At 37.7% G+C, this 27,448-nt stretch overlaps 6 protein-coding genes and 1 long non-coding RNA gene across 7 annotated transcripts; 4 read left to right on the plus strand and 3 right to left on the minus strand.

Annotated features, from left to right (window-relative positions):
• Window positions 1-4,072: 4,072 nt before the first annotated feature.
• Window positions 4,073-6,534, plus strand: LOC119988669 (transcription factor TCP4). The gene is made up of 2 exons (XM_038833792.1): window positions 4,073-6,092; window positions 6,180-6,534. Exon 1 carries the CDS (start codon window positions 4,491-4,493, stop codon window positions 6,054-6,056), a length of 1,566 nt encoding a protein of 521 aa, XP_038689720.1. The 5' UTR covers window positions 4,073-4,490; the 3' UTR covers window positions 6,057-6,092; window positions 6,180-6,534.
• Window positions 6,535-7,632: 1,098 nt separating this feature from the next.
• LOC119990001 (protein IQ-DOMAIN 1-like) lies at window positions 7,633-9,671 on the minus strand. The gene is made up of 4 exons (XM_038835802.1): window positions 9,279-9,671; window positions 8,964-9,191; window positions 8,152-8,265; window positions 7,633-8,083 (listed from the first exon to the last, which is right to left on the minus strand). Exons 1-4 carry the CDS (start codon window positions 9,561-9,563, stop codon window positions 7,802-7,804), a joined length of 909 nt encoding a protein of 302 aa, XP_038691730.1. The 5' UTR covers window positions 9,564-9,671; the 3' UTR covers window positions 7,633-7,801.
• A 200-nt stretch (window positions 9,672-9,871) lies between these two features.
• Window positions 9,872-10,669, minus strand: LOC119989905 (SKP1-like protein 1A). The gene has a single exon (XM_038835669.1). It carries the CDS (start codon window positions 10,667-10,669, stop codon window positions 10,067-10,069), a length of 603 nt encoding a protein of 200 aa, XP_038691597.1. The 3' UTR covers window positions 9,872-10,066.
• Window positions 10,670-11,436: 767 nt separating this feature from the next.
• LOC119989694 (SKP1-like protein 1B) lies at window positions 11,437-12,101 on the plus strand. The gene has a single exon (XM_038835360.1). The coding sequence runs from the start codon at window positions 11,588-11,590 to the stop codon at window positions 12,035-12,037; it is 450 nt and encodes a 149-aa protein (XP_038691288.1). The 5' UTR covers window positions 11,437-11,587; the 3' UTR covers window positions 12,038-12,101.
• A 295-nt stretch (window positions 12,102-12,396) lies between these two features.
• On the minus strand, window positions 12,397-18,034 carry LOC119989686 (histidine--tRNA ligase, cytoplasmic-like). The gene is made up of 7 exons (XM_038835350.1): window positions 17,000-18,034; window positions 16,133-16,312; window positions 15,542-15,799; window positions 14,976-15,110; window positions 14,172-14,453; window positions 13,303-13,443; window positions 12,397-12,838 (listed from the first exon to the last, which is right to left on the minus strand). The coding sequence occupies exons 1-7, from the start codon at window positions 17,978-17,980 to the stop codon at window positions 12,536-12,538; spliced, it is 2,280 nt and encodes a 759-aa protein (XP_038691278.1). The 5' UTR covers window positions 17,981-18,034; the 3' UTR covers window positions 12,397-12,535.
• Window positions 18,035-18,196: 162 nt separating this feature from the next.
• Window positions 18,197-23,398, plus strand: LOC119990203. Its single transcript, XM_038836076.1, has 7 exons — window positions 18,197-18,454; window positions 19,734-19,789; window positions 19,898-20,814; window positions 21,268-21,466; window positions 21,560-21,745; window positions 21,870-22,246; window positions 22,814-23,398. Exons 1-7 carry the CDS (start codon window positions 18,261-18,263, stop codon window positions 22,952-22,954), a joined length of 2,070 nt encoding a protein of 689 aa, XP_038692004.1. The 5' UTR covers window positions 18,197-18,260; the 3' UTR covers window positions 22,955-23,398.
• A 725-nt stretch (window positions 23,399-24,123) lies between these two features.
• LOC119987704 lies at window positions 24,124-26,243 on the plus strand. The gene is made up of 4 exons (XR_005465504.1): window positions 24,124-24,299; window positions 24,803-24,878; window positions 25,626-25,814; window positions 25,896-26,243. It is a non-coding gene; the product is annotated as an uncharacterized LOC119987704 (long non-coding RNA).
• Window positions 26,244-27,448: the final 1,205 nt, after the last annotated feature.

The raw sequence follows: 27,448 nt of genomic DNA on the forward strand, positions 1-27,448 counted from the left end.
TCTTCTTGATTAGAAAGCACAAATAATAATGCATAGATTCTTATATCATATTTATAGATAGATTCAATACTCTCTTATAAATATTGATTATTGAAAATTCCAAAGTTTCACAATCAGAAAAAGATACGTATATATTTAAGGATATGATATAGAATATTTAGTGCTCAATTTAATTAAATTTTCTAATGAGAAATAATTGCAAGTTTTATATAATTTTCCTACAATGGCATATACTTATGAGAGATGTCATTGATTCACTTATTGATAGATTTAGACATTTATATTAAAAATAATAATGTGATATAATCTCATCTTTAGTCCCATCGTGGATTGTCTTTATTCCTAGGAAGAATAATTTTGAAAGCAAAGTTATTCGACTACATTTGAGTGTATGTGTGTGTATATATATATATATACACATATATGATTTGTACTCCAATAATTGCCATATATTAAACCCTTGTTGAATGTCATCTTCTAACAGACAACTTGTGTATAAACCCTACTCTCCAAGCTTGTGTAATTTTGAGAATAAATGGACTTTTTTTTAGTCATGGAAAAAACTGCATAGACATATAAATATAAAATATATATTATATATGTACATATTTCATGATGTTAATATTCGACCGCAACAAGTCTTTAATTTTAACCGAAAACAACCTCGTACAAGTTTGTCATTTTGGCATCCGATATATGTCGAAACAGGCTGTCAGGCCCGTGTGCATAAAAAGTTTTCACCAATGTGTCCCAATATACTTACATAATTTACATGCATGTGTGTATATATATAATAAGAATTCTCCTATGCACATTTAATTTACCCACTTAAAATACGCACATATGTTTGATTTAAAACGTGTGGAACCCAAAGTAGTGGGTCTCACTTATCATTTCATTTATCCACCCCTTAAAAAATGATACGTGCATAAATTAGGTGCATAGGATAATTTATATATATAGGTCATGACATATATAGTTAAAAAGTGTTTGGAAACCCTAGCCATAGTTGCACCTTTTTTTTTTGTGTGCATGGCTACATGATGAGCTTCAGTTGGCTCCAAGACTCTAGAGTGAGATTTACACACATATATATACCTACTCAATCTTAACGGTCATATATATACACTCCTAGTGAATCTTTTTACAATGTTGACGTACGACCAAACAAAACATAATTAATCCACCAATTATGAGACCATTTAATAATCATATATGTTTTGATTATCAAATTAAATTGGCCTCTCTACAATAAACTATGCTTAAAAACTTGACCTCAAATATTATGTGAAAAAGACAATCTTGTCTAGCATTATTTCTTGTCTTGTTGGATATCCGACCAAAGGTATTGTTTTGTTCATTAATTTTTTTTCTTTTTATTTTTTAAAAAAATATATATTTTGAGAAAGTTTTTGTCATCCTCAATAAAATAAAAGATTGCAATTTGGTTATTTAAATAGAGACGTAGATACATAAATCACCAATGACATTTTGTAGGACATGGTTTATTTTTTAAAAAACTCAAATAATTAATCCGTCACTTGATTATTGACTCTTCCAAATTATAGAGATTATGGGTTCAAGCTGAAGCAGGGGAGACGAGACTACTTCCTGAGATAAATAATTAATCTCGTCACTTGGGCATCCACGCACCCTTCCCAGACTCGCAACGCCCTATCTTTCTTTCCCAACGACGCTAAACGATGAGCGATCGAATCAGCTCCCTTTGTATAAACGATACTTTACAATCATTCAAGCTACATAAAAAATGTTTCATTTTTGACTTGAAACAAATGAATAATCTTCTAATTGAATATTTTAATAATAATGTCTTTACCAATTACCATGCCGCTAGGCCCTGATCACTTTCAGTGATTATCATTCATGACAATGAAAATGAAATCTCTCTGACGTAGGATTATTGTCACAATCATGTTGGATATATAAGATGGCAAGGTTGGAGCTTACCTTGAAACATATATAATAATTCATAATTAGAAGTATTTTAACCCACTAACACAACTCATCTAATAATCACCCATCTCCACTGTTTCATCCCAACTTTTGCCACTACAGAGGAGTCTGCGGTAGTTTATCCATGTTAGCTCATGAGAACCCCTAATTGTAGGGGTGCCCGAGATTTGCTGTAATAAAATTCATTGTGACTGGCTCCTTTCGGGTTCATATTAAAAAAAATAATCATAAATGTGTTTGGAAAAAAATCAAATTTATCGCGATTGAAACATTGAATGTTTTAATTTTATATCAAACGGTCTAAAATTATTGTCCTTTTAACGTTGAATTTGATTTTTATTTGAAACAAAAATATATATTATTGGATTCATTAGGCTGAATATTATACATTTATGATTTTTTCAAAAAATTATATTTTTAATCTCAAAACGCTACCTACTATATCAATCCCCCAACCACTTAATTGTTGGGCTCATAATATAATAATATTTGGAAAATATGTACTCATGAGTAATTAGTAATTACTAATGTGAGTAGTAACAAATTTACCAAAACAGGAAAATAAGACAAAGGTGACAGATTTGAACAACCCATCTGGTTGGCTAATCAAAGAATCTTGTTCTTTCCACTCTTGTAAGATTCAATGACAAATATCTTCCAACAAAAAGGGTTTAATATAATATTATTATTCTGTTTTTTTAAAAAATATCTTAATTCTTTTGACTACAAATCTAACCAAGTCAATGGGGAGAACTTGAATAGTTGAATGCATATCAAAAAAGGAAGCTTTTTTTTTATTTATTTATTTTTACAAATTTACAAAGGCAATAGGCCAATAAGATTACTTTGTCCTTTATTGTCTTTTCACCTAACATAATTTTTAAATACATAAACCTACAAACTGAATTGACTGATATCAATAAAAAAATCAAGAGGAGAAATGTGGTTCTTTAAACAAAATGATAGGTGTTGAAAAAACATTGGTCAATTATGATCTTATTATTCTCCAATTAAAAGGAGAAAACCCTTTAATAAGCACCAAAAACATTTGTGATTTGTTGCTCTAACCAGCTTAGAGTCAAGGTCAGCCCTTGCCAAAGCATTAAATTAGGGATTTGGACACCAGGCTAGCCTAGGGTATCACAATTTTTTATTATTTTTTAGACCTAATCGTTTAGTCAAGCGATTGAGCTCAAAATCAATCCAAAAGTCAGTCAAAAAAACCCTAACTAGTTCCCTCCTCTCTCCTCCCCTCTCCCAAGGCCCAACACTCATGGATACGACAAGTGAGTATCGTCTCATGAATTTTTTTTTTCCCTCTTGCAATAGAGCAACAGTTTACGGTGTTGCTTTGGACACCAAAGTGACTAAGGTCGGGGAGTAAATTTATATTTAGGGTTTTTTACTTTATATGAATTTGTTGTTTTACCCATAATACCTTATTTTGACATTAAAAAAAATTCCAATCATCTACAAACTAGAATATCACATGTTGCTCCCAATTTAACAATAATGATCATCATTACATATAAACTGAGCTAGAAAAAGGTGGGGGCAGGAGAATATGATAGGAGAGAAAGATGATGCTGTTTCTTTTAAGTGAAGCAATACAGAGACCAGAAGAAAGCTGGGCAAGGAAGTCACTCTCAAAAGGTGTGGTGGTGGCATATAAAGGTATCTATCTAATCTTACCCAGAGCATCCACACAACAGAACCCTTTCTTTATTTTACTTCTAGTAATAATAGGGATCTCGGTGCCTGAGTTATATGTATAAGATTTTATTTTATGTGCATCACGTGAGACATGTATAACTCATGAATTCATTTGAATTCTGTGCGTCTAACTCGGTAGTTGGAATAACTGATATCCCAAGTGTCGGGATCTTTATCATTTCCGAACTGCTTCTGCCTGGTGTAAAAAATGGAAAAGAACAAAATGGTAGAAGAGACATAGAGATGGTTAAAAATTCTGGTTTAATTTGAAAGCTTGAAAGTGCACTGTACTGGTTGATCGAGAATGGAACTTTTTTTTATTTATTTATATTTTTTTGTGTTGCAGACTTGTAGTACTTATTACAAAGAAGAGCAGCAGGATAGATAGTGATGAGATCACAGAGAACTTTAATCTCTCTTCTGACCCAAACACTGCCACCCTTATCAGTGCCACCATCAAAGCCCTCCCCATAAAAGAAAAGAAACCCCTGCTCTTTCCCCTACGACCCACCTCTTTCTCTCTATCTATCTATCTGGAAAGTATGAAATTGTGTCTTTCTCTTTAGTTGCTATCTGGGTTTTCTTTGGTTCATTGAAATTGTACCCCACCCTTTATTTACTCCTGTTGTTAATTTGGTTTCACTGCAAAACTAGTACATTAAAAGCCTCAATCACCAAAAGCTGAAAAAGGAGAGATGGGTTAGTCTGCGAATGAAATGAGAGGTGTTGTAGGCTTCTGGGTTTCTGAAATTTTCAGTTTTATAGGTTTTGGTGTTTGGGGATGATAGAGATGGAAATACTGAATGGCAGAGACTCTTGGGAGAGGCAGTATCAGGTTTCAGAATTGTGCAGTACTACCACCATTAAAAAAGCTGGAACAACAAAAGCAGAAAAAGCTTAAGAGCTTGAGTCTGGATCCTCAAAGGAATTGTGAATATCAAAATCCTGTCTTCTTCAATTCAAGAAATGTAGAAGAAGAAGAACAGGGTTTTCGTGTCTATCAACAACAAGAAGATCAAATTTTCTTTGCAGGATTAGACCAAGCTCTGCAACAAAGTCCCAAGAAGCGAAATTACTTCTCATCTTCTTCAATTTTTTCTTTCGAGCAAGGTAGCATCGAATATGCGACAAAAATGGAGACCCATCACCGCCCGCGCCACCAACAACCAGCTGCGACGTCAAGATTGGGGATGAGGAACGGAGGCGGCGAGATCGTGAAGGTCCAGGGAGGTCACATTGTTCGCTCCACGGGAAGAAAAGACCGTCACAGCAAGGTTTGTACCGCGAAAGGACCCAGAGACCGCCGTGTGCGGCTCTCGGCGCACACTGCCATCCAATTCTACGATGTGCAGGACCGCCTGGGTTACGACCGACCCAGTAAGGCCGTCGATTGGTTGATTAATAAGGCCAAGGCAGCCATTAACGAGCTCGCCGAGCTCCCGGCATGGAAACCGAGTTCTGCATCGACGACGACCACCACCAACACCGCTGCAACGTTGGCCAGAGCAAGTACTAATCAACAACAGCGAGACCCAACTTGCGATGAATTAGATTTTGAGTTTCCAATCGAAGAAATTGGTATTTGCTCGACTCGTAATGGTGGTGGTGTACGGACTATTCAGGTGAACGAGAATTCGAGTTTCCTTCCACCATCGTTGGACTCGGATTCTATTGCTTACACAATCAAATCCTTCTTTCCTTTGGATGCATCGGCAGAGACAACATCGTCTCCGATACAGCTTCAGAGTTACCCTCCGGATTTGCTTTCTAGAACCAGCAGCCACAGCCAAGACTTACGGCTTTCGCTTCAGTCGTTTCGGGAGCCAATGCTTTTACAAACCCAGCAAGAACAATATAAGAATAATCAGAACGAAGAGCAATTATTGTTCTCCGGAACGAACCATCATGAGAATCATCACCATCAGCATCATTTGGGATTTGATGGGTATTCTGCAGGATGGGCAGAGCACCATCAGAACCATTCAGCAGATATTGACAGGTTCCAGAGAATGGTGGCTTGGAATGCTAGTGGTGCAGATACTGGGAGTGTTGACGGTGGTGTGGGATTTCTCTACAACCCAGCAGCACCACCTACGGTAGCTCCACAACTTCCGTTGCTCGGACAAAACCAGTTTTTTTCTCAGAGGGGACCCCTTCAGTCCAGTTACACGCCTTTGATTCGTGCTTGGATAGACCCGGTGATTACTGACAATCATGAATTCACACCAACAATTCATCACCAATATGCCTTTTCTGGCTTTGGTGGATCCTTCTCCGGGTACCACATTCCGGCACAAATTCAGGGCGAAGAGGAACACGACGACATAGCCAACATGCCGTCCTCTGCTTCCTCTGAATCTCACCATTGATTAGGACTAATTTCCAAAATCTTTAACCTCTAACAGGTACCACAGAAAACCCACCTATCAAATATTCAAATTCCATTCTTTCTTATGTTTCTCTTTTTTACTAGTGAATTATTTGTTCTGTAGCCTTCTTTGAGGAACCTATAAATGTCCATGAGCGAATTGATTCAAATCGAGCTGTGGGGATCCATTGAAGACTAGTTTGAAGCATTGGAGGGAAGATTTTGGGCAGTTCAATCAGTGGCAATTACCGTGGAAGGAGAAATCTGATTGGATTTTCAGGTTATTCGATCCTCGGATATTTTGCTTCTTTCAGTTAATCATGTTCTAGCTTTGTTTCTGCATTTGAGCGGACTAGTGGAGCTCAACTTTGTTTGATTTCTGCGTTTATTTTGCCAACACTTGTTTGTGTTTCATGGATGCTTGTTTATGTTCCATTTGTACTTTCTAATTTGACGCACAAGTTGTTTGTGTTTATGTATTTTCCATATATTTCCCAAAATGTGTTTTTCTGTCATAGTTTTGAATTTTCCAACGTAAAAGTTCCTGTTTTGACAAATTTAGAAAATTTGAAGTATGATCTGTTTTGTTGCCTATTTCAGTCCTGTGTTTGTGTTCTTTATGTTGCTTTCTGTGGAGCAAATGATATAGCTACTTGAGGTATTTTCTGGGCTTGGAATTGTCAATTTCTTATAAGGATGATAGAGAGATTTCTGTTTTTGATTCCTTTCTTGTTCCTCGACTGATGGTGTTGTTCATGCCTCAACAATTTTCTTGATCCTGCAAATAGAATTGATAAGATATATCTGATCTTCTACATCTCTATCATTGCTCGAATTCTCCGGAACATCGGATGATGATAGTCGTTGTCGAATAGCTTCCCATCTTGTTGGGAATTGTGTTTCTACAATGTCATTTACTCTATACTTCAACTCTTTAACAGCCTCCTGACTGCAAAGAAATGAGACCTAGATTGTCATGGAAAGGAAGCCATTACTTGAAATTCTGATCCTTACTATCTTGAAGTAGAATATCTATGAAAACCCACTTACCTAAATTAGTAGATTCTGAATTTGAACACTATTTTAAGGCCCTATTAGGAGGTGGATTTGAATGATTACTCTTGAATGCCTAACATTCTTGCATTAAGAGCTGGTTGTAGAGATCACATTCTCTAATCAATAACTGAAGTTTTAGCAGGTGAGACCAAGTGGGGTACATCTGCAGGAGAAGGGAATGGGTAGGACACACTGAAGCTCAATTATGGAGAAATAGATTTGAGGTATACAACCAAAATGAGGTACTTGCTTGGGCTGTCTCTGTATGGTCCCCAACCATTAATAAAAATCTCTCCAAGTCTAGCTGGAAATTTAAGCTTGTGGTTGTTGGTGCTTTCACTGCTCTATACTTCTATATGAGTACAATAGGCCTCATAAGTAACAATGCTCAAGATTTTGGGTTAACGATCTTCGGAATTGGAAAACCCACGTTAAGTACCCTTTATTAGGCGCGTTTATCTGTGCTCGTGAGAAGATTATGTTGATTAGTGAAGGTGCATGATCCTTTTTGGCCATAACTGTGAAGAATTTTGTTAATATATAATAATAAAATCAGTCCATGTGAATTCTGTTGTCTTATTTTTACACACACCAAATCCAGATGTAGAAAATGGGAATACAAACTTATAGAAAAATGGGTTTTTTTTTAACAAATGCCAGAGCATTGCTTTTGTTGGGAAGCTGGTTTCTTCAGCTGTTTAAGCCAATTCTTTTTGCTTTTTGGGTTGCCTTTCCATTTGACAAAGTTGGTTTAACTGAGACTGCCTTATTCATCTCTTCCTGGTTTGAGACATTCTCCAACTTGCTTTCCTGCCTTGAGAGACCTTTTTTAGGGTTAATTGGCTGAGCATAAACCCGAATCTCCCAAGGTCGTGCTGCAATCCATCTCTCCTTCCAGCTCCAGCCCCAATTCTCCTTGCTCCCAAGACTGTAATAAGCCTGACCCAGGTATTGACTAGAATTGGCCCTCCACTGAAAATCACATTGACTTAACTCATTCAGTCACCTCTAACAGAAAACAATCCTAAAACATAGTGTACCTGATGAGAAAAGGCGTATGCTAGGGCACGCTCGCGTTTAACTGCTGCTTCCTCCCTCTGTTGAATCTTAGAAAGGATTTCATCCATGGTTTCAGAGCCACCACACCATTCCACCTGTAGTGAAAGTTATTGTTAGATGATGCAAGCATGCAATGCTAGTTTGGAAGTGCTTTCACTGTTTCTTGCTGCAGATACAAAAAGCATTCCACATTGTATCATGTGGTGAAGAAAATATCACGCCCAGCAATTTTGAAGTAATTTTCTTGCATGCTTTGTGGAGTTAATTCTCTTTTGTAAGCTTCCACCTGGTCTTACCTGTTGCTAGCGTGGAGCAAGAGTCGTAGGATTGAAACATTGGCCAAGATAACACAACTGGTTCAATGAGGGTGACACAACACAGATTGAGATCTATTTCTATAGGTACAGTCTCCATCGGCCAGGCGTCCGGTGGGGGCTGGAGTCAGGTTAAAATTGAAACTCATTGAGGTTCCTTTTTGTGGTCCTCAAGACAGCCCCTGTGAAGATCATTGTCTATGAGCTGTGTGTGTTGGCTTGCTCGTCCTGGTACTGACGTCTCAGCAATAATTACCTTAAGACTGCGCTTGGCAGGTGCGTTCATGGGTTTTGTTTATAAATCTCTCTGTTGGGTTATAGCAGACTAATGTGAGATTTTTAGTCTAGACAAAAACCCTACCCTACCCTATAACCCAATAAGAGAGTAACTAAGAGACTGCAGTGATGGTACCATATATAATAGAGGTTAGACAATGAAATCTAAAATCCCATAGTAGGTGTGGGGGCAGTCTCTGTACCTCCAGATCATGAATTTTAGCCTCCACTTTTAACTGATTTTCCATTCTCTTTTGCTTAATCCGGCTTTCGGTAACCATATTGTAACGACGAGCTCGAATCTGAGCCTGTACATTGCTCCATGAATGTATGTAGGTCATTGCAGTTGATGCTTGTTTTCTAACACTCTGGTTCTGAATCAACACATTGAATCTAACTGACCCTTTCAGATGTCGTAGCGCCTTTCGTGCCTGCAGAAAGCGTAAACAGAGTAGATGACAGTGATAATGCCAAGTTAGGTTGACGTTCAGTTTGTGAAAAATGTGATCAAAACATACCATGAATGACCGAATAGCAGTTTGAATCCGAGTTGCAGCAACTTCTGCAACTAACACTCCAGTAACACCATGATTTCTACCTGAACCACCACCACCGTTGGACGAACTGCTGGATCCTTTATCAATATGCTGATTCTTACTCGATCCATTTGGTTTTCCGGTACCTGGGTTTTCCTTTGGGTGTTTGGATCTATCGACCTTTCCTTTTCTCAGACTGATTATTGACCTGAACCAGTATCCTGAACCCATTTCTTTGTATGGAAAAGGGATATTTTTCTTTAGCATTCAAGAAAACCATGTGGTCTACAAAATTTAATAGGGTATAGAAGTGCAATGCAAGAAAAGCAATTGAGTGATGAGAAGAAAAAAACTTCAATCTCAAACCCACTTTGGTGACATTACAACTAAACTGAAGCTGGTGTTTGATCTTTCAGAAGTTCACTTGCCAACTGCATCACTCACAGAACCTCAAAAAAAAAAAAAAATAAAATAAAATAAATAAATCGTTGTGCATGGTTATTGGTTAAAGATAATGTTTAAGTGGGCTTATGCTTGGGCCAATGGGCCCATAATTGAAATTTATCTAATTCCTTTTATTTTGAAAAGAAATGTGAACTATTCATTATAGTTGAAAACATACATTAACAACTGCAACTACTGTTCACAACTTATTCACTCGAATGGCCACTGGTTTTTCCTTAGAAACTATTAAGACTTAGAATACCACATCGGTCGGTTGGGAATGTCCCAACTGAGTGGTTAAAAATAAAAGTTCACCCCTTCACAAACTAAGAAGACCTTTTCCTAAGCCAAGTGAATTGGGTTTTGACCCATTGAGTTAGGTTTCGGCCTATCGTAATTGGGATAAGGAGGAACAAAGCTGCGCGGGTCCAATGTATCCATGGAAGCCGGGTGACCCAAAATGAATAATATTGTTGACGTGTACGGGGGTGTGAATTTTTGATACGATCCGTTTCTTCCTGCTCAGGATGAAAATCGTTGTTCATCTTTAAAATCAGCCTAATCTCATCAGAAGTCTTGTCCTTAAGCATGTCTGCCACAGTCTGGCAAGTCAGATCAACCAAGTCCATGATGTCGAGATAGTTCGCAGCCAACATCATATCGAACAGCGTGGGCTGGTCCACTCTCACGAACTCCGCCTCCCAAGCCTTCAGATCATCGTCCTTGGAGGACGACTCCACGCGTTTCTTGCAATACTCGATTATCTTCGCCAAAATCACGCTCCTCACATTCGGAATAGGGATTCCACCCTCCACGCAATTGTCTTCAATCATGCGCTTCACCGTCTGTGACTGCAGCGCTACCACCTCCTCCACCTCGAATCGCTCTCCTTCACAGCTGATTAGAGTAATTTTTGTTGAAGACGCCATCGTAAAATCTATTGAATTCTATATAAAAACTAATAGCACTAGTATTTTATAGTTTTTGTTGGCCCAATGTGGGCCTCCTTTTCACTCAAATCACATTTAAGATTATATTTCCATGTTAATTCATTATTACTATAACAAGTCACCAACTCCTCACCAACAAAAAATCTCTAGAATCCATATAGATACTATACAATTATTGTCCATCAAAACATAAAGGAAGATCATAGTGATAAAGAAAAGTGATCCTTTCATGGATTTTATGTGACCTAATTAGCAATTACAGATTATTCTTCCTCGTGTCAAGACTATAAATACATTAATACTAAAATCCGCACCCTGGTGACCCAGAATATCTCTACTAAAACCTTCCCAAACTTAACTGAAATTTTACTCCATTCCTCCTTGATAATTCGCTTGAGTTTGCTTTTACTAAAATGATGAACCTCTGGTAGTGTCAATACTTAAATTTCACATTAGTCTTTGCATAATTTTAGTCGAATGATTTATAAGCAAAACCCAATTCCTCACACATCAACTATGTCAATGTCTTTTCTGGATTTTAAGTACCATTGGTTTAGATACACAAAGCTATGCAGGTCTGATATATCAATAGTGTGAATTAATAAATCCAAAGCAGAAGATATTGTCGGAGTGTTTGGGTTGGGAATTTCGACAGGTAAATATTACGGGCGAGATATAAGTTTGTTAATTATTCTATTTTACACTATTTACAAAAGTATTAATTCCCTTTCCTTATAACAGTCAAACATGGAGTCCCACACACTACCACACTCACAATCCATATCGGAATAGGGAGTTAGGAAAGTTGCACTATAAATACAACGATTCGGCGTTTAATTCTCTCACAATTTCAGAAGATTTGGTTTCAGAGAGCAATTCAGTATTTTATAAAAAGCGATGGCGTCTTCAAAGAAAATCACTCTGATCAGTTTCGAAGGAGATCGATTCGAGGTGGAGGAGACGGTGGTGCTGCAGTCGCAGACCGTGAAGCACATGATTGAAGACGATTGCACCGACGGCGGCGTTCCTACACCGAACGTGACGAGTAAGATTCTGACGAAGGTAATCGAGTTCTTGAAGAAGCACGCGGAGTCTTCCAAAGAGGAAGATCTCAATGCCTGGGATGCGGAGTTCATTAGAGTGGACCAATCCGTGCTGTTTGATTTGATTATGGCTGCGAATTATTTGAATATCAAGGGCTTACTTGATCTGACTTGCCGAACTGTGGCGGACATGATTAAGGGCAAGACTCCTGAAGAGATCAGGAAGAATCTTAACATCAGGAATGATTTTACTCCTGAAGAGGAAGAAGAGGTTCGTAGGGAGAACCAGTGGGCATTCGATTAATTGAGTTGTTTGGATTATAGTCGTTAAATAAATTGAATTGAATTGAATGAATGAATCATAATCGTGAATGAATTATGGTCGTTAAATAAGCAATGGCGTAATATTAAATATTTACATACTTATATGATTTTTTGAGGATTTTTTTTACTTGTTAATTGTTAATATCATTAATGAATTAGTTTTAATTTTTTTTTATTGAGAATAATATCATATAAGTTTGAATTGAATGAACTATGGTTGATAACCGATGCAACAAGGATGCAGGGAATAATATTAAATATTTACATCCTCACATGATTTTTTAAAAAAATTCACAAACTTTGTTTTTCACCAATAATATATCTCATGCGACAATTATATATATATTTTTAATATAATGCACTTAAGAAGAACATCAACCCATCATAACTAAACCAAATCTATGATTTTTGAATTGTCAATACAAGCGAGCGAGAGAAGAAGACATATCTAGGGTTCCTCAAGATCATTTGAGAAGTTCTAGTTCAACCGTGTTTTAAGTTCCTCAACCATTCTATTTCTGGGGACAGTAGATTCATCACTGGTCTTGATATTCTTCAACTTTACGACTCCATCTTTCAGCTCCTGCTCACCCACAAGAACCATATATGGAATCCCTGAGTCAACGGCACGCTTGATGTGGTTCATTATTCTTTTATTCACTATGTACTCTGCCTTCAACTTGGCATTCCAAATCTCATTAACCAGCTCTCTGGCAAAAATGCAGTAGTCTTCGCCGCCCAAAACACTCACTAGAACTTGAGTGTCAGTGGCTCGGATTGTCTGCAAAAATCATAAGAACACAATGCTATCAGTGCCTTGACACAATACAAAAGTTGCTCAACATTTTTTGCAGAACAGAAAGGAATATTATCAATGGCAAAATAAAACGACATTTTCTCCATAGGATGCTCCACGCCTAAATAGCAGGCTTCGCCATTCTTCCCTATCAAGGAGAGGGAGGGAGGCAGGGGTGGGGAACTTGGAGACTAAAATGGGAATGCCATCAAGCTGGGTCAAGGCTAGCAACTCATTATCTGGAGCAAGGGTCCCTGTAGCCAGCGACAGATAGGCCCGTCCTAAACCTCCAGATTTTACTAAAAAAGTACGAAGTTCAAACTCAATCAAGCTTAACAAGGCTTTTCAAAGAGAACTCCCGGTGCAAAGACTCAATGCACGTTATTGTTTAGTGTTAGCATGGCATTGCTATTCGAACGTATAGAAAACAAATCAAATGCTGCTATAACCTGGTTCTGTTCTTTCTGACGCTGCTCCATTATAACAAACACTCGTTCTATTCCGAGACTCAGTCCAACTGCTGGAATCTGTTTTGTTCCATACATTCCAATGAGATTGTCATAACGACCTCCAGCGACAATTGAACCAACCTGAAGACACAATTTATTTAAATAGCATTAGAATTAGGACAAACAAATTCATTTTGACAATGGAAACTACATGAACTATGACATACATTATCAACAAGTAACTGAGAGAACACAAGAGGGAAAGAGGTTTGGGTAAACTTTATTCATTATATATACTATCTCAGCTGTACTACATACTGAACAAGGCAAGGAACAGTGAAACAGGGCATGGCTCAAATTTCCAACCAGTTGCGCCTAGTTCACAGGATTTTCTTCTAGCATTCTAGCAACCAAATCTACAATTTGGTGATAGAAGGACAACGGTATTGTAATTATGATACCATTCTGTCCACGGAACAAGCTCAAGGTTACTAACATAAATGATCCAAATTACAAAAATGTTTTTTCCAACCGCTCAGGGCTACTGTTGAATCTTGGTGCAAAATTCAAGGTGGAAAATTCCCCAAGAATTTAACAAGCAGAAACTGTTTTTCACGTCTCTCATTTTTTAAATTTATGTACAATGTTTCTTAGTTAATTTTTTGGATTTTATACCAATGTTACATGGTGTAGCTTAAAAAAAGAAGAAGAAGAAAAAGGACCACATATTGGCAGCCTATATCTAAAATAGTCTCAAGAGGGTGAAAGACCACTTATCTAAAATGCTTATACACTGTCCTACAGGTGCACTGTGCACAAGCAGGAAAAGTACGTTCAAACAGAATCCAAGGGAGTAAATAAATGTTTACCTGTGTGGACCCTTTAAATACAGCTTCATATACGACTCCAGTATAATAATCTAGACCTCGGGCAAGACTCAGATCAAAAGTCACTTTGTCGATACACTTGCAGCTTTCTAGAGATTTAAACAAGCTTTCCAAGTCTTTCATTGCAGAAATAGAAGAGCTGTTTTCTAGAAATTTGCTTCCCTCCTCTCCAAGCTTTGACAGTAATTCCATGGGGGGTCCCCTGTACTTCACAAAGGTACCAATTTTGTCTGCTACCTCAACACTCAATCCTTTCTCCTCCACCTGGAGACATCGTAAAAATTATCATCAAAGAGAATAGAACGCATCATATTACAAGTAAACAAAAGCATTGGAAGTTGATCATTCTGAAAACTGAGTAAGATCAATCTCAGCAATAGTAGCAGGATGGCATTAGTTTTGAACTGGTAAGTTGCTCAAAAACTACCATAAAAATCAAGCTCAATGCGGCCACTAGTGCATCGCTGATTCTAGGGCATTATGTCAAAAAGGCCAGTCGGTTTGGGTTGTCGACACAAAGGTAAATTGAAGACAGAAAAATGCACAAATATGGCTTCGAATTACACTGCACAACTGAATTATTTTGTGTGCTGCACTCTGTAGATTAGGCCTGTGCAGATCACAGTTGATATGCATCATTCAAAATTTCTTGAGATAAAAATGATTTGTTCACAGTTCACTAGGAGAAAACTGTTCAACCAGTGTTTATTTACTGAAGGGATACATATGTCAAACTAACAGAATACTCCCATACAATGTGAACAACAATTGCATAATGCTCCTTACCATTTCTTTTTTGATCTGTTCAAATGGTTGCTTGTCAAGCTTGTCTACACTAGAACAGATAGTTCTAAATTTTTCAGGTGGAACTCCACATATTTCCAACATTGCGTCCAGCAACATTCGATGATTTAATTTTATCTGTCGACAAAATAAAGAAGAAGTCAGAAAAAAACAATTAACAATTTCAAAATCAATTCAAGCATGTCTTCAATAGCATTATACAATGGAGGATGCCAAATTAGATAGTGGGAATTGATGGCTCTCGGAGCAGTGAGCACGTGCATATTAGACTTCAAATATACAGTAAGAATTTTTGAGACACTAATTAGGTGAAGCATTATGACAAGTTAAGTACCTAATCAGAATGATCCACAACTCTGATATGTTTTTATTCTAGGAATACATTCCTTGAACCCTGTGCTTGGTTCAACAAAAAACTAATGATGCACACAAGTAGTTGCAGGAACCATTTTGGATGCACGTAATACTGTGATAGTATGATACCCATCAGTCTGCATCACTTTGACTCAATATCATGAACTTTTTTACACTAACATAATTAGAATTACCTCATAATCACCAATATCTAGTTCATCGAGCAGTTCCGTCAAGATTTTAATGACCTCGAAGTCTGGCCCCATTTTGTCATACTGGCCAGCAATGTCAAAGTCACATTGATAGAATTCACGGTATCTTCCTTTGGCTGGGTTATCCCTCCTGTACACTTTAGCAATTTGGTAGCGTTTAAATGATGTGATACCATTCATAGCCACATACCTGGCAAATGGAACAGTTAAGTCATATCGCAAAGAACATAGCTCTCCACCCTGTAATGAGTTGGAAACACTTAATATTAAAGTCTTTCAAAAAGAAAGAACAAAATCAGTATCATTCACAATAATGGAATACAATAAATGTATGAAGTAAGTTCGCACAAAAACCCAAAGTCAGATTCTGATCATCATTAATAACTTTTGCGTTCAAAAACTAATTTAATCAATGTTAAATACTTGTGCAGCAGGGGTTCACATGAATAAATGAAAATTCAAGGGTAAGAACCTTAAAAAAGAAAGGTCACCAGAAAATGACAACTCATATGCTAATAATAATATGACAACGATAACTGGAACACTATTTGAATCAAATAAACATGTATTTACCTGGTCAGCAAGATCATAGATCAACTTTGAATCTTCTCCATATTTCCCTGTAAGAGTCTCCCTCAATTCAAATACAGGAGTATCGAGGGCCACAGCACCGTGCCTCTTGAAAACGTCTGTAATAATTGAAAATGCTTTCTCTCGTATCACCATCTGTTCTTTTGAAAAATCTCGAGTGCCCTGATATTGAACAGAATATGCACAACGTAAGAATGCCAAATACTACATCCAAATAGAATAATAATAATAATAATAAGGCGATAAAGAAAATAAAGCAACCCAAATATTAACAAGAACTAAGCTACGAAGTGTACACAGTTCAGGAACTATGCAAATGCACACCACATACTTTAGTTTTGATGAGCAGTACTCCAATATTTAATCAAAGTTGAAGTGCCCATGTGACTCGAACGTGTCAGTTCTCGCAAATTAGTTGACAGAAGGTGCTTTATTGAAGTTTTATGGAACTTTAAGGGTATTAGATTTTAAATTCAAAGCAAAGGGATGTCTCTTTGGAGTTGCCCCAAAGTAAAACGGCGCCTTTGCATATTTGATATTTCCCATTCACTAATAACTTGTATCAACCTCAAAGGTAGAGATGATATATATTCACATCATAAACAGGGAAAAAAAAATGACCATAATCATGGAGGTTGTAGTTTCTTCCTCTGATATTTTTACTTTTTAAAAGAAAACTCTTCCTTTTTCCTTTGATTTGTTCCTGAATGATGTGGTCGAACTGTCGCAGACTTCTTGACGCAAGAAAGCACAACCTAATCTCATAAATTTGCACTTCAACCCTAAAAACAGGCATAAGCTAAAGAGTTTCAACATGAGTTAGATAATAGAAAAGACATATATCATTACCTTAGGTAGTTTCGGAAGCCTCCTAGTTTCGTTGCTTTCAACAATGTCTTTCACCATCTTCCACAATCCATCAAATTCTGGATCTTTCAGGTCAAAAATCAATAAAAGAACCTCAACCAATTTTTCCATTGACCCTGTATCATCACCATACACCCCTCCTCCACCATTCAACCTCTCATTAATCAAATCCACTATATCACGAGTCCCTTTCCCCAAAACCACCTTCTTTTTCTTCTGAGCCTTGATATCCACCTTCACATCCCCTCCATTTGCCTCAACACTAGCATTTGTACTGTTCAACTGACCACCTTCAAGTGCCACAAACGCTGTCACTGCCTCCCACACGATAATTTTCGAGACAATTCCCAATAACATATTCACTTCATGCACAAACCTCACATAATCCTTCTGGAAGATAAGGTCTAAAGGTAACCTGTAGCCATTGCTTAAACATTCCTCAGTTGGGCATCCCTTCTCAAACAAGTCCTGTAAACCCTTCCGTAAGCTAGCATCGCCAACAGAATCCAAATTCATTTTTGTACGAAGAAAACAATTCTCTCCCACAATGCGAAGGGCCAGCGCCAATGCCTCCACTGTCATCGCTACAACTTTCGCCACCCCATCAATTTTGATTTCTCCAGCTGAATTAAACTCCACCTTCGCTATCAAATGCACCGACTTCACCACTTCCCTCAATCTCCCATGAACATTAGGAATCTCCGCTATAGCCTCGCTCTTTACCTTCCCCACCCGCTTCGACCCGTTAAGAAGACCCTTCATACCCCTCGCAACCCCAGCCCCCTCCTTGTTCACGAATGCATCACCCGTATCAAACGCCGTCACGTCCGCTCTGGCTGCCTCACAAGACAGCGCTGCCACGGCGTCAACCATCGTAATCAACGCCGCCGATTTCTTGTCCAAAATCTCACACATCTCAAGCAAAGGAACCGACGATTTCCCCATCTCGTCTCCTTCGGCCATTGTCGGAGTTCAGAGTCAGAATGGCAGTGCAATAGTGGCTTTTTAGGGTTTTACCATGTGACGCTAATTATGTCGCGATATTAATATTTTTGATTTATATAAATATTAAAACAATAAATATATTTTAACATATTAACGGGTGGGTCCAATAGTCCGACCCGCACCCGGATTCGTTTACTATCTGTGAAGCGCTTTGAGGCTTTTTGAGCTGAGAACTGAAGAGAATTTGAAATTGGAACTTCACGACGAGCTCACACTCCTCTGCCCGACATTGCTAGAGATGGAAGGTGGAGTTGCGAGAGGCAAAGGTTCGTTGCCTCCGTCAAGTAAGCCGTCTAAGTTCTCCGTCTACCAGAACCCGGTGTTCTCCGCCGCTCTAACGACCAACAGCCTCCGCCCCTCTAAATCTACTCTTCTTTCTATCTTTTTCCTCTCTTCTGCTTCTGCCGTCGCTCTCGTCTCCATCTCTTCCAGGTATTAATTGCTCTCTGTATGTACGCTTATGTTGTTTCACTGTATGTATATTGACTCACTGTCAGATCAATTGGAGAGTGTAGGGTTTGTGATGGGATTTTGCTGTCTCGTTTGAAATTTTTTAATTGATTTTATGTAAGTCTTCGATTCTTAAGAACAACGGAGAAATGAAGTTCCAGGGATCATTATTTCAGAAACTTTTCAGGATTTCAAAAAATTTTGGAGCTTTTTTCTGCGGATATATAATTTGCTATGTACTATTGTTGCCTGACAATAATACTGATTTCTTTAGAGCTTCAGCTTCTCATATCTGTTTCAAATTATATGTTTGGCTACTGGGAGAATATCAGAATGTGGAAGAAACTGAAAAAAAAAATCGGGATTATTTTTCACTCCCACACTGTCATATGAAATTTATATGAGATACATGGAATATTAAGGATATTATATCCTACTGAGGTCCCAATACTTTTCAATCTCCTTATTTCACAAATTTTTTTTTATTTTTTATGTTTACATATTTTCTTGAAACAACCTTTCCACATATTATGTGAGGGTAAGATCTGTGTACATATTGCCTATCCCTGACCTTGCCCACTGCAGGAGCCTTGTGCATGCAATGGCGTCCCTGAGTTTAGAGGGGCCCTGGGCGACCTCTAGAAAAGGGCCCGTGTTTTCTTTTTTATTTATTTTAAAATCAAAAAATTTTCTTTTATTGATTTTTTAGTTGAAATATGTGGAGAATTGTTAGTTTTTAATTGGTTTTTTTGTGTTTGGATTAATATAAAATTAATAATTTTTTCAAAAATTTGGGGCCCTGGCGATTTGGGGCCCGGGCCGACCGCCAGTGTCACCCCACCCCAGGGCCGCCACTGTGTGCATGAGTGTTGTTTATTACCTAAAAAGCGAATTGAAGTGAAAATGGAAGTGTTTGGTGACTTCATAGTGCTTTAAGATGGCTATAAGTTTTGATGATGTGCATTGAAAGCCAGCAAACTTTGAGTGAAGAACCAACTGAATCAACTGTATTCTTCCTCCACACAATTTCTTTGCTAATGGAAATGTCATGTTTTAGTTTGTGCCCTAGTTACTTTTGGAGGTCTCTCACTGCATACAGATACTAGTTTCGTAAAGATTTACTCCTAAGCTAGTTTATTTTTGTGTAAAAAGAATGTCTCTTCAAAGATTTGTGTCTTTCTTTGCTCTTGGTTTCAGGATATTGCATGTAATATTAAGTTTTATTTAAGCAATTTTTCTTTTGTCTTTTGATTTGATGAAGGGAAAACAAAATAATCAACAAGTTGAGATTTCAAAGCTTTTCCAGAGAGGCAGCTTGTAAGTCATCTAGTGCAATTGGAATCTCTTTATTGTCTGAAAATGAAAATATGTTTATGTGGCTCTGGCCATTTATTAAATATTAATTATATGCTATTATGTCTTCAGATTTGTTTGCCAAGGCAATACAGATAACAGTGGGTTTAGTTTTTATTGGAGCTATGAGTGCCTTATTCAAAGCCATATCTTTGCGTAAGTCAGGAAATGTGGCTGGTGTTCCGGTTCTATCTCCCTCTAAAGAAAATAAGGATCAGCCTCACTTATCAAATCGTCAACTAGGGCTCTTGGGAATAAAGCCAAAGGTTGAACAAATTGTTACTGATTCTTCAAAGAAACCTCCGAAGTCCAAACCCTATTCAGCATCATCATCTCTGGACATCCTTTTTCCTCTACATCAGCCAATGATGGGTTCAAACATTAAGCCTAAAGTTGTCTCTGATGAATCTAACTCCAGCAGCGGGAAGAAGCTAAATTCGTACAGCACCCCATCCAAATCACAGGGCTCTCCTTCTTCTTTATATCTTGTCCCTGCAGCCAGCTCACCACTACGTTCTGTTCAAACTTCACCGGTGCTAGACTCAGTCAGTTCAACACCTTGGTCAAGTAAACGAGGATCTGCCAAAGACATAACAACCGAAGAACAGCTTGAACGATTCTTGGCTGAAGTGGATGAAAAAATAACTGAATCAGCAGGGAAACTATCAACTCCCCCTCCCACCATCAGTGGATTTGGAATGAAAAGTCCAAATACCTTTACTAGTTCTGTTAATACATCTGGAACCACCACAAAGAGTACACCCTTGAGAACTGTCAGGATGTCACCTGGTTCCCAGAAATTTAGCACTCCCCCAAAGAAAGGAGAAAGTGAACTTCCTCCATCAATGACCTTGGAGGAGGCTATTGAATTTTTCAAGCATTTGGGTATCTATCCTCAAATTGAATTGTGGCGTGACCGCCTCAGACAATGGTTTTCTTCAGTTTTGGTTAATCCTCTGCTTAACAAGATTGAAACCAGTCATATTCAGGTCTGGCATCTTTGTCACCCCTCTTATATGTTATGGCATTCTGCTTTCGGAATTTCATTAGTTTCAAAATCTTGGTACTTTTGGTTACAATAAATTTTAATATTTGAGAATTATTCTTCAACGTTAGCTTACCAATCTTGAATAATTTGAGAAAATATTATTCAAATGTTGGTAGTTTATGGAAGGACATGTGATTGACTTGATATAGGATTGAAGGAGCATATGTATTAAAATTAAGACAGGCTTATTAAAATATCAGATGTGTAACAGGAAAGCCCAAAGGCTATTTTTATTATATTCAGGGAAGATGTCTACCATCTCTCCGACATTGATGTTTTTTTCTTTCTTGAATTTAAAGTTCTTTGTATTGACGTCATGTCATCATCTTCATATGTACTTCTGCAAAAAATCTTATTTGTAATGCCAGATTAATTTTGCTACTCGTGATTATAGGTAATGCAAGCAGCTGCAAAACTTGGTATTTCGATCACAATAAGTCAAGTGGGGAGTGAAATATCCCCTGGAGGAACTGCTGCTACTGTATCTTCAACTGATAGAACTAAGGAATGGCAGCCAGCAGTTAATTTTGACGAAGATGGAGTTCTCCATCAATTACGTGCAACTCTCAGCCAGGCTCTTGATGCTTCCATGTGTACGTTATTCAGTAACCTAAATTATTTATGGACTGAGGTTTTTAAACAAATCATTTCCGAGGACTTAATATGGCTCATATGATCTCATGCAGCAAATTTTCAACTGCCTAATCCGCAACAGTCCCTGCAGCAAAATCCTATGACTCCTGTTATACGGCAGTGTGTGGATGCCATTACTGAACACCAGAGACTTCAGGCATTGATGAAAGGTGAGTTGATCAAAGGTCTACTACCTCAGAGCAGCGTTCGGGCAGATTATATGGTACAAAGGATCCGAGGTATTTAAAATCATGTTCTTCACCCTATGATTTTTAACACTTTTGCTTTTCCAATATCATCTGACTTGATTTTATGGCAGCCATTTAGTGCATGTAATTATACTCTCCTGTAAAAATTCTACAGATCTTGCTGAAGGAACCTGCTTGAAGAATTATGAATATATTGGAAGTGGGGACATGTATGACAAAAAGAACAAGAAGTGGACTGCTGAACTTCCTTCTGATTCTCACTTGCTCTTATATCTATTTTGTGCTTTTCTAGAGCACCCAAAGTGGATGCTACATGTAGATCCAACATCTTATACTGGAGCACAGTCTAGCAAAAACCCTTTGTTCTTAGGGATCCTTCCTCCAAAAGAGAGCTTTCCTGAGAAATATATCGCTGTCATATCCGGTGTTCCCTCAGTTCTTCATCCAGGGTCTTGCATAGTGGTTGTTGGAAGACAAAGCCCTCCAATCTTTGCCTTGTACTGGGATAAGAAGTTACAATTCTCTTTTCAGGTATGGAGCTCATGACAAAAGTGAAAATATATGCATAGTTTGCTAGGCCAGCATGGACAGAGAGAGTTGAATGAAAACTTCGTAGCTGAGGGACAAAGTTACTTACAGTTAAGTAATGTGATGTAGTCATCACATGAATGGACAACTTCTTATTCCATAAGTCGTAGGGGAAGTAAAACTGCTTAGATGTGGATATAAACTCCGTATAAACAGAAACAGTGATTGCTCTGAGAGAGAGCCCATAACTCTATGCCTTATGTACGTACATTGAAGGATAAATTTTTGTATCAGTTAGATTTGAAACCATATTTTGGACTGGGTTAACTTCTTTCTAAACAGTTGCTCATGTTATTTATCTGGCACTCTACTTGATGCATATTTTTTTTGCATGACTGTCTTAAAATCACTGTACTTCTTCCACAATGCTTTTCTGGACTTGTCAATACATACTTGCTAATCTTTGTGGAATATTTGAGAGTGCATAGATAATTTGATATGTAGTTTTTCAGTGGCTTAAGTATAATGTTGTCTTGCTCACATCGTATCCATCATCTGTCTTGATATCAGGGAAGAACAGCAATCTGGGACTCCATCTTGATTTTGTGCCACGAAATTAAGGTTCGATATGGAGGTGTAGTTCGGGGAATGCATCTTGGTTCTTCAGCCTTGAGCATTCTTCCAATTGTTGAATCAGAAACTGAAGACTGATGATGAGGGAGGCCATGCTACTCCGTTGCATCAGATTTCTTATAACTGCAGAAGTGACGGGTGTACCAGCTGAGACTTGTTTGATTTTAGAAGAGCTGCTCAAAATTTTATCCCGGGTTATTTGCTAACGAAGATCATTCTCCAAACATTTCTCGTCATAGTTCCCTGCTAATCAGTCCCAAAAAAAGAGGGTCCCCAATAATGACCTCCTTAATCCTTGGTTACTTGGCAACTCTCGCAGTGATCCCATGAATGAAATTCATATATGAAAGATCTGGTGAGACTCAATCTTTTTCTTGCTTGATATCTCCAGGAAGAGATTGTAAGTCGTTAGACTGATAATTGTTGTGTTAAGAGAGACCATATTTTGGTTATGACACTGTCGGATTGCGTTGTGGAAGGGAAATTTTGGCCCTTTGAAATGTAATCATCAATTGCTCACACGACCTTATTCTGAGACTCAATTTTAAATTTTAGATAAAGAATTAGGGCTGTTAAAAAAACTGTCAAAATTTCAATTTTGGCATATTTCTCTACTAAAAATTGGATCATTTAGTTGGTTACATTTATCTCAAAAAAATCGAGAAAAACTGACCAACTGCGAACACTTCTAAGAAGAAGGATGATGCCTTATGCTAAGAGGTTCCACTTAGCCTTCAAACATTCATGCCCATAATCTTCATTTGTTGCTACAATATTTAGAAATGAATGAAACCAGTAGATTTAATCCTCAAAAAGTAAATGAAATCAATAGATTCAATCCTCAAAAAGTAAAACAAGCATCGTACACACAATCTCAGGTTCAAAGTACATGGAATTCATAAATCCCCAATTCAACAAAAACAGAGGACACAAAAGAAAAGCAAACAGAGATGATCAAAAAACAATGGAAGTTTCAATATCTCCATTAGTTTTTTGTTTAGAACATAAGCATCAAAACCCAGATTTGCCAAAGCAATAAAGATCCCCAAAAATTTATGCTAGAGAGTAAAGATCACTGCTTCAAATTTCTCAGAAAGCCAATATACCACCAACCATAGTTTGCCACTATAGTTTGAGGATTTCAGGTTTTCTTGTTAGTATTTTCCATTTGATTATTACATTAAAGTTATTGTCTCCATTATTATTATTTTATTCGAAATTAATTTTGTTCAAGTATTTACTTTGGCAATAATACCAACGTATAAAATTCAGGGTGGAAACAGAAAATCAGTTTTTGGGTTCTCTTTAGAGAACAGAGGAGTCACTCCATTAGAGCTGAGAGAGAGGGAATGATTCTCAGTCTCCCATTTGTTCTCTGGTTTCAGGTCCCCTTGTGTTTCAACTTCTACTCCAGGGGTCAAAGGTATTTGGGTTTAGTTCATTGTGAGATTTGTTCTTCTTTGCTCTCCTGCTTAATCTTGTCTATGTTATAAGTGTTGTTTTATTGCATTTATGTAATCTGACTGAATTGTGACTCTTTAAGCTCGTACTGTTGTTTGGTTCTATGTATAGAGTGGATTTTTTTTGAACTTTGTTGTTTGCGCTAAGAAGAGCCTACCAAGTGTTCGATAATTTGGTTGTGTGAAATCACTGAAATTGCTTCTCTTGATTTACATCCAATTTGGTGCTCGAACTTTATTTATCTGTTTGCATGAATCACCATGAGTGCTGGGCGCCCTACATCATATATGGTTTTCATGCCCCTTGTTATATGATACAAAGATGCCTTTTCAAGCAATGAACTACTTGGGTTCTTGCTACAAATCTAGCTTAGAAAACCAATGAACTTATAGTGATGATATGATTTTTCTGATGTCACTACTGAGCATCTTATTACTTTATTAATGTCATTTTTTTCCCTTACAGTGAAATGTTCTAATATCTACTCGAAGGCCACTTCCTTGATTGCTTGGTCGGCCAGGGGACTACTACTATAATCTGTGTATGTACCAACCTAGTTAATCACTTTGTTTTGTTGACCTGTTTGTGGGCCTCAATGATTTTTCTAGCTTCACTACAAAATTTTCAGAAGCTTGAGTTTCCATAAGCATTGCACCTTGTTTCATTGACCTATTTGTGGACCTCTTGAACTGATGATCCCATTGAAGATATTGTTTACCAAATTCACAAATGAAATTATCTTTAAAATTGATGAAATAAATAACTGTTACTTACAAAATTTAGAAGCCTCAAAGGCAGATTACAGGCACTATTTGAATACAGGGTAAATCCTGGGAAGTTGGATTGGTTCTCTCTCATTTAGAAGCCTTAAGAATGTAACCATGCATTTACTTTATTTTAGAAAAGATAGTGATATACAACTGAAGAGAGAAACCTGTTGCTTACCTCAACTCAAGACAATTGCCATTTTACGCTAGGCGTTTACAGAATTCAGTTAAATGAAAATTTTCAGTAATAAATATTGAATTTGACATTATCTTTCCTTCTTGAGTTATTAACATTTTATATCGGATCCTCCGAATTATAGATCCGTTTCTCAAAATATTGCCAATTGAGTAAAATATGTAATGATAAATTCTCTTTATGGCCCTTCCAAGTTATACAAAATGTCATATCGGATATGAATCTTTGTATCATAAATTTGGCCTCTTCAATACTCTTTATTTTTCTTATATATAGATCTCTACATCTTGTGCAAAATTGATAGAAACTTGTTTTTTATCCTCAGATTAGTAAAATATTCACCAAAATGAGTTGTTCTGCGAACAACAAGCCAATAGCTGCTCATCGGAAGGTCCTTCTGAAACCAAGAACGGGGAATAGGGGCAGGAGGAGGAGGAGGAGGAGGAGGAAAAAAAAGAAGCATAAGGCAACAGGCTTGTCAGCTGTGTTTCTAGGTTTGTGAGGATTACTGCAGGTATACTTAGATTTTTCATTAGATCTATAATACTAAGGTACTATATGTAGGAATTTGGCTCAATTGATATGTGCTGTACAGACAGGGCCAAGGGGCTGTCCGGAAAGCAAGTTTTGAACGTGGAGTCAAAGAACCCTTACCAGATGCATCCGCTCGAGGAAGCCTTTAGCTGTCCGGATAGGCCTGGGAGTTGTCCGGACAGCAGGCGCGAATCTGCAGTTTCGGGACGGCTTGTATAAATTGATTTTGTAGGGTTTTTTCATAAACCCAATTGAGAGAAGCGCCGTTTTTTGGAGAGAAAAATCCCTAGATAGTGAGAGAGAGCTTGAATCATTGTATTTGGTGGGTATATCCACTTGTACTCTTCTCCAAACATAGTGAATTGGTCTATGGTGCCCGTGGATGTAGGCTTACGCCGAACCACGTAAATCTCTTGTCTCCTTTACGTTTATTGCTTGTTATTCTCTGCATTACTAGCTTGGGTTATTGTTTTAGTCAATCAGTGTGGGTGAGTCTCTCAACTTGTAAATCTTCTCCAACATAGTGAACTGGATCTCTGTTGCCCGTGGACGTAGGCTTTACTGCTCTAATTGCTGGTTTCGTTAGTTTGTTTGCAGGCAAGGTTTGTGAAGCTCTTCACTAAGGCCTTTGGTGTTGATGATTCTGATTCTGTTTAGTGATATTTGAATGGTTGTTGCTTACTGCTATGTTTGCTGCCTTCGAGTGGCTGCTTCACTACTCTGATTGCTGGTTCCTTTGGGTGCTTTACGATTCTTTTTAGTGAATGATCAAATGGTTTTCGCTTTATTGTTCTAGTTACTTGTTTCAAGCGGTGGTTGTACTCTTGCGATTTCTGGTTTCTTTCGTTTGTCCAGTGACAACATTGGTGGAGACCTTGATAAGATCTTTGATGTGGTTCTCATATGTATTTGCGCTCATGAAATGGAGCTGGTCAAGTGTGGATGTGGGTGTTCAGGTGCATGTGGGTGTTCAGGTGCGCAAGCCAAACAATTCAGTAGATGTGGAGAGAAAACAATTGAGTTGAATAAGAATGTTGTGTTTTTGAGACTGGTTGATGAGGATAAAACAACTTTTATGAGTTTTGTAAGGTTGTTTTTATTTGTGAACCTCTCAACAATGTGGAGAAAAACAATTGTTTAAAGTCTCCAAGTCTTGTTATTGCTCTCTCATTCTACTGATGCTGTTGTTTTCATTGAGAGTGGATTTTTATTAGCTCTGCCTTGTTCAACTGCATTGATGCATGGTTTGATGCTTGAAGGCAATCCAGCTTCAATAGAATCATATTATCCTCTGTTGGCTTTAAGACATTTGGTCCTTCTGCTTTGAGTATATTTGGTCCATGGTGCTCTTTGCTCCATTGAAAGTTTTCTAGGATTTGATCTCCATTTGTTTGAAGTTCTCAGCTCTGATACAACAAACCCATCACCGCCACCCACTGTTTTCTGATTACAGGGGAAAGGGAGACTCATATTCGAGACTTTTATGAGATATCACATATAAATACCATATAAAATACTTGAGATCCTCATCACCACCAACCACTGTACCGCGTACACTTCACAAACTTACACGGATTAGAAGGAAATAGTACATAAACAAGCATTAGAACCTAC

Source organism: Tripterygium wilfordii, chromosome 21 (assembly GCF_013401445.1).
Source record: "Tripterygium wilfordii isolate XIE 37 chromosome 21, ASM1340144v1, whole genome shotgun sequence".
NCBI classification, from domain to species: Eukaryota; Viridiplantae; Streptophyta; class Magnoliopsida; order Celastrales; family Celastraceae; genus Tripterygium; species Tripterygium wilfordii.

What these genes read in the sequence shown, in the direction of transcription:
- LOC119989686 (XM_038835350.1), bottom strand. Translation starts at nt 17,980, where the DNA reads ATGGCCGAAGGAGACGAGATGGGGAAATCGTCGGTTCCTTTGCTTGAG. An exon ending in TCTATGATCTTGCTGACCAG is followed by an intron (nt 15,800 to 16,132) that starts GTAAATACATGT and finishes AACTCATTACAG; the next exon opens with GGTGGAGAGCTATGTTCTTT. An exon ending in TATTTAAAGGGTCCACACAG is followed by an intron (nt 13,444 to 14,171) that starts GTAAACATTTAT and finishes TTGTGTCTTCAG; the next exon opens with GTTGGTTCAATTGTCGCTGG.
- LOC119990203 (XM_038836076.1), top strand. Translation starts at nt 18,261, where the DNA reads ATGGAAGGTGGAGTTGCGAGAGGCAAAGGTTCGTTGCCTCCGTCAAGT. An exon ending in TTGAAACCAGTCATATTCAG is followed by an intron (nt 20,815 to 21,267) that starts GTCTGGCATCTT and finishes TCGTGATTATAG; the next exon opens with GTAATGCAAGCAGCTGCAAA. An exon ending in AGTTACAATTCTCTTTTCAG is followed by an intron (nt 22,247 to 22,813) that starts GTATGGAGCTCA and finishes TCTTGATATCAG; the next exon opens with GGAAGAACAGCAATCTGGGA.
- LOC119988669 (XM_038833792.1), top strand. Translation starts at nt 4,491, where the DNA reads ATGGCAGAGACTCTTGGGAGAGGCAGTATCAGGTTTCAGAATTGTGCA.
- LOC119989694 (XM_038835360.1), top strand. Translation starts at nt 11,588, where the DNA reads ATGGCGTCTTCAAAGAAAATCACTCTGATCAGTTTCGAAGGAGATCGA.
- LOC119990001 (XM_038835802.1), bottom strand. Translation starts at nt 9,563, where the DNA reads ATGCTAAAGAAAAATATCCCTTTTCCATACAAAGAAATGGGTTCAGGA. An exon ending in CTGCTATTCGGTCATTCATG is followed by an intron (nt 9,192 to 9,278) that starts GTATGTTTTGAT and finishes CGCTTTCTGCAG; the next exon opens with GCACGAAAGGCGCTACGACA. An exon ending in CTAAAATTCATGATCTGGAG is followed by an intron (nt 8,266 to 8,963) that starts GTACAGAGACTG and finishes CTTTCACTACAG; the next exon opens with GTGGAATGGTGTGGTGGCTC.
- LOC119989905 (XM_038835669.1), bottom strand. Translation starts at nt 10,669, where the DNA reads ATGGCGTCTTCAACAAAAATTACTCTAATCAGCTGTGAAGGAGAGCGA.